Here is a 5,752-nt window from a genome sequence, read left to right as displayed (position 1 = left end):
TTATTCTTTTATAAAGAGAGCAGCTGCAGTATCCAAACTGGAACGTACTGCAAGAGCCCCCAACTGTATTACACTGCATGTATTTTAGAACGCATAAATGAATAAATCTTGTAATTAGGCTGATTTTCCAAAAACAACACATTACCAAATCTATTAATAAAATTAGGGATACATATGCTGGTTATCGCACATTTTCTAATTTGATTAAAATAATTTTGTGACACAAAGGAAAGAAAGGAAAATTTGAGTCCAGCAGTGGATTTTGTCTCTACGGGCTCCGCTTGCATGACCTCGGACTTTAGCTCTGCTGAATACCAGAAACAACAGTGTAAATTTTTTATTCTATTCATCTTTATTTATGACACCAAATCATAACATTTGCCTCGAAGTGTTTTTTCCTCAAGGCATCACCTGACCTAGCCCTGACTATATGCTTTTTTAAAAGTAGAGTAGAGAGGTTGTCTGCCTCCTGAATCCAAACTGGGAGCTGGTTCCAGTGAAGAGGGGCCTGAAAGCTAAAGGCTCTGCCTCCCATTCTACTTTTAAACCACAAGCTCTCTATTGGGGTGATACAGAACTATGAGTTCTTTAAGATAAAATGAGGCCTGATTATTCAAGACTTTGTATGCGATCAAATAAAAAGTTTAAAAAGGTTGTATTCACCATGATGTCATCAGTTGATTAACAAAGTTTCAAAACCCCAAGCTGTTGAAAATAGAGATGGGAATTTTGACTGAGAAACAAAGGACACTGGATGCTCACACAGCAATGACGTGTCAGTTAGGCCCACTCTAAAGCATACCCTACCTTGCTTTCTGTTTTACCCTACAAGAGACAATAATTTACATAATGAATGCCATGCTGTACTAAAGGTGAGTCCATAAATGCTTTGCTTTCCTTTTTACAATCAACACTACAGGGAGTGCAGAATTATTAGGCAAATGAGTATTTTGTCCACATCATCCTCTTCATGCATGTTGTCTTACTCCAAGCTGTATAGGCTCGAAAGCCTACTACCAATTAAGCATATTAGGTGATGTGCAACTCTGTAATGAGAAGGGGTGTGGTCTAATGACATCAACACCCTATATCAGGTGTGCATAATTATTAGGCAACTTCCTTTCCTTTGGCAAAATGGGTCAAAAGAAGGACTTGACAGGCTCAGAAAAGTCAAAAATAGTGAGATATCTTGCAGAGGGATGCAGCAGTCTCAAAATTGCAAAGCTTCTGAAGCGTGATCATCGAACAATCAAGCGTTTCATTCAAAATAGTCAACAGGGTCGCAAGAAGCGTGTGGAAAAACCAAGGCGCAAAATAACTGCCCATGAACTGAGAAAAGTCAAGCGTGCAGCTGCCAAGATGCCACTTGCCACCAGTTTGGCCATATTTCAGAGCTGCAACATCACTGGAGTGCCCAAAAGCACAAGGTGCAGAGAGCTCCAGTCCGACTCAGACGCCAGCAAGGTGGAGGTGGAGTACTGGTTTGGGCTGGTATCATCAAAGATGAGCTTGTGGGGCCTTTTCGGGTTGAGGATGGAGTCAAGCTCAACTCCCAGTCCTACTGCCAGTTTCTGGAAGACACCTTCTTCAAGCAGTGGTACAGGAAGAAGTCTGCATCCTTCAAGAAAAACATGATTTTCATGCAGGACAATGCTCCATCACACGCGTCCAAGTACTCCACAGCGTGGCTGGCAAGAAAGGGTATAAAAGAAGAAAAACTAATGACATGGCCTCCTTGTTCACCTGATCTGAACCCCATTGAGAACCTGTGGTCCATCATCAAATGTGAGATTTACAAGGAGGGAAAACAGTACACCTCTCTGAACAGTGTCTGGGAGGCTGTGGTTGCTGCTGCACGCAATGTTGATGGTGAACAGATCAAAACACTGACAGAATCCATGGATGGCAGGCTTTTGAGTGTCCTTGCAAAGAAAGGTGGCTATATTGGTCGCTGATTTGTTTTTGTTTTGTTTTTGAATGTCAGAAATGTATATTTGTGAATGTGGAGATGTTATATTGGTTTCACTGGTAAAAATAAATAATTGAAATGGGTATATATTTGTTTTTTGTTAAGTTGCCTAATAATTATGCACAGTAATAGTCACCTGCACACACAGATATCCCCCTAAAATAGCTAAAACTAAAAACTACTTCCAAAAACATTCAGCTTTGATATTAATGAGTTTTTTGGGTTCATTGAGAACATGGTTGTTGTTCAATAATAAAATTATTCCCTAATTCTGCACTCCCTGTACAGCTGAAGTATCACTGAACTAAATCCCTATTAGCCCTGGACCTGGTGCTTTATAGTTCTGAGTAACGAAAGAAAGAAATACGGTTTTGGAAAAACATCTGAAATTATGTCTCAGAAGGTCAGATTTAGAAATCAAATATTTAATTATAAATCATATTTTTAAAAAGCATGACTAAAAATAGAGATTTTGTACACACTAGTTATACAAAAATACAATTTATTTTGAGTCGCAGTTTCTTTACACAAACATCTAAACTCTGAACCAGGCAAAAGTCAAACCACAAATGTAAGATATTAGATATTGTAGACTCCAGTCACAGAGTTCCTGTCCCATCTTGGCTTCTCTCACCAGCCACACATTCAGCAAAACATCAACAAAACAAAGCATAAACATCGAGTGCAACAATGCTTCATAACGACAGAACATAAATAACAAATTGAAAGTACATTACAACAGGTTCCACACACACACCGCAAAATAAGCTCACAACTGACAATGACACTTTCAAGGGAAATGAAGGAATTCTGGGAAATCCTGGGAATCCTTTTAACAGGAGTGGAAGTTTAGTAATGGGCAAAAGACTAATGATTATCCCAGGATTTTTTATGCTTCCCAGGGCTTTCCTCTATTCAGGAAAATACCATTTCCTTCATCATCAGGTGTAATGCTGACAAAGTTGTAAAGTGTCTGAATTAAGCCACTCTTTACATCACATCACTCATATCTTTACAGCAGCAAATATATGGTTTGTAAAATGACAATAGAGTCAACAACTACATGGACTGTAGCCATCTGCAGAGTGGGAAGTTTACAACAGTACTGGAGAAGATTGTCAGTCAAATCCCTTCTGGATAGGTTACAGAGAACAAATTGGAAAAAGTCTTCAGCATCTTCTGCTGATGTTGCCTTAACAAAGGCACTTAACCAGAGAGTGTCTCAGACAGCCATGAGACTGTGTTTAAGAGTGAAGCTGGGCAGGGCTGAGAAACAACGGCAGAATTTGATGAGACAAGAGCTTTGTATTTAATGCAGCAAAAGCATCTGGAGCGTATTAAATATTGCACTTTGAAAGAGGGAGATGCAACAAGGAGATTAAATATTAGAGTTACGAGGAGTGATTGTGCATAAAGCCCTCTCATTAGGAGACATAAAAGGAAAGAAAGGTTGGCACTGCAAGGTAAGAGCAGGAGTGGATTTGGTGGAGGAGTGTCACGGGAAAGTTTTGCGTTACTCTGCATCACTTCCCCTGCAGGTTGCTGAGCTCCATGTCATCCTTGCGGCGCTTTTGTTGGGTGAAGAGGGAGCTGAACGGGTAGAGCTTGGCTTTGGCCGGATAGCGCTGACCAGCAATGTCCACCTCGTAGTCCCCGCGGTTGATGAAGTCAGGAGTGATGGCTGTAGGGAGCCCCTCAGGGCCAAGGGGTGGAGACACAAAGCCCAGGCAAACATGGCGCTCCAGGGTGTAGCTGTAGGCGCTGCTGGTGGTTGTCCCCGCTAGTTGATCATTACGATAGACGGGCTCACCCCACCACGGCCACAAGTCGAGCTCGGTGTCATGGTCCTCCAGAACCAGCATGACAAACCGTCGTGTCACACCGTCCTGACGCTGCTGAAGCAATGCCTCACGGCCGATGAAATCTGTGTCCTGATGGAGAGAAAAAGGCAGGGGGTGTGAAGAAGATGAGGATAAATAGAGGAAATTAGGCCCTAAGAACCTTCACTAAGTTAGTGAAGATCAACTTGAGTAAACAACACAATGGCCCTGCTATGTGCAGCTCTGCTGGAGTAGCATAAGACCACCATGTTTTAAAGTCACCCACCTTTTTTTTTTTAACAACACCATAAAACTTAAAACAGTCTGTGAAACCAGCGTTAAACTGTAGATGCCTTTAATCAGCACCGCGCTGACACTGCTCTAAGCAGCAGACAGCTCACCTGATGTTCCACCCTTTCAAAATGAGACAGACAGTAAACTTTACACCTGCTACTTTAAAGTGCCACCTGTTGTGCCTGCAGGTGCAGCCCGGTGACAAATTCCCAGCTGCATCATGACAAAGACTGCACCCAAGATGTTGAGTGCTTTAATTATTCTACTCTTCATCTCTCATCTTTCAACCATTTTAAAGCAAAAGAGGGAAAGTTTGAAACTTAATAAGTAGAGTCAAATAAAGCATCTTATGCATTTCTATCATGTTGGCAAAGTAAAAATGTAGCTGACTAACTGATCAGTCTATTAGGATGAGGCAGTTCGATGTACAAAGAAAAACAGTCTCCAATATGGGTAGGATCAGATATTATATGTTTAAAACTGTCAACAGACCTTGTCAAACTTGACCCTGAACTCTCGTCCACACTCCAGCGGGGTCGTGAAGGCGTCGAGGTCTTGACCCCAGAAGGCGAAGAATTTCTCTATGCGTAGACTTCGCAATGCGTAGTACCCTGCGTTACGGATCCCGTACTTCTGACCCACTGACATCACCTCGTTGTACACGTGCAGTGCGTACTGTGGAGAGCAGAGGAACGGGTGTCTTATACACTATATGGCATTTCCGGTACACTGAAATGTGAGAGTGTTTTTTGTTTTTTAAACACCATCATACATGCCAGGTTCTCAGTAATCAGACAGAATAAGCCATGCAAAAATCATATCACTTTTAACCATTAACAATAAAAACACAACAACACATGTGTGACACTGAATTATCACAATTTTAAGTCCTAGAGTCCTGGTGACTCTTTCCTACATTTGCTACAAGAAACTGGATATTTTCTAGGATTTTCCTCTGGAAGTTTGTCCTGTGAAGATACTTGTATTTTATAACAACAGAGTCAAGGCAGCTAAGGACACTTTGATTCTCTTGGGACTTTAATTGGACATAATTTGACAGTATAATTGTGTAATAAATGTTTTATCCATCCTTACACCATTTTCTGCTTTTAAATGATCGTTGTAGTATAAAAAAAAAAAAGAACTCCTCTTTCAGCCATTCCTGAACTTTACACTGCAATCATCCATTTTGAAATTTGAAAATCTTCTCTGGTCCACCGAAACCTTCAACCACAACTCTGATCCTCATAAAAGGACAAGTTAAACCCTTGATTGTTTGTGTTTTTCATTCATTCATCCTTATCTTCTCACAGTCTAAGGTTGATTCTTTATTAATACACTTTTACTTCTACCACCTAATAAAGCTTTTTTTCAGTTCTTTCCCAGTAATGATGTATTACAAGAAAAAGATCAGAATCAAAAGATATTGTCAGAAATTTTTGAATAATGCTTCATTTTTTTAATCCCATGGCTATGCTTAATTAATTTCCTGTGAAAGTAAAAAAACAAAACAAGAAGTGTTGTTTTTTTGTAAATGACTTGTTGTCACCCACACTTTGGAAAACAACAATAGAAAAACAATACTTATTTCCATCTTTGGCATCTCAAGATAAAACCCAAGTTATAGAAAAACTAAATGTTGAAGAATATCGGGGAGTTGTGTGCTTAA

At 40.3% G+C, this 5,752-nt stretch overlaps 1 protein-coding gene across 1 annotated transcript in view; it reads right to left on the bottom strand.

Moving 5' to 3' along the window:
• Positions 1–2,454: 2,454 nt before the first annotated feature.
• The window catches only part of pdpr (pyruvate dehydrogenase phosphatase regulatory subunit), an 11,008-nt gene continuing 7,710 nt past the window's right edge, over positions 2,455–5,752 (bottom strand). The window contains exons 17-18 of the mRNA XM_005913052.2: positions 4,576–4,758; positions 2,455–3,900 (exon numbers count right to left, since the gene is read on the bottom strand). Coding sequence (XP_005913114.1) covers positions 3,493–3,900; positions 4,576–4,758 — 591 coding nt within the window. The 3' untranslated portion in view covers positions 2,455–3,492. The remainder of the gene's footprint in view (positions 3,901–4,575; positions 4,759–5,752) is intronic.

The sequence above is a fragment of the Haplochromis burtoni genome, unplaced genomic scaffold (assembly GCF_018398535.1).
Source record: "Haplochromis burtoni strain Fernald_Lab_line unplaced genomic scaffold, NCSU_Asbu1 Contig_2, whole genome shotgun sequence".
Taxonomy (NCBI): domain Eukaryota; kingdom Metazoa; phylum Chordata; class Actinopteri; order Cichliformes; family Cichlidae; genus Haplochromis; species Haplochromis burtoni.
Note: the sequence above shows the minus strand (reverse complement) of the source record. Positions and strands in the feature narration are given on the sequence as shown.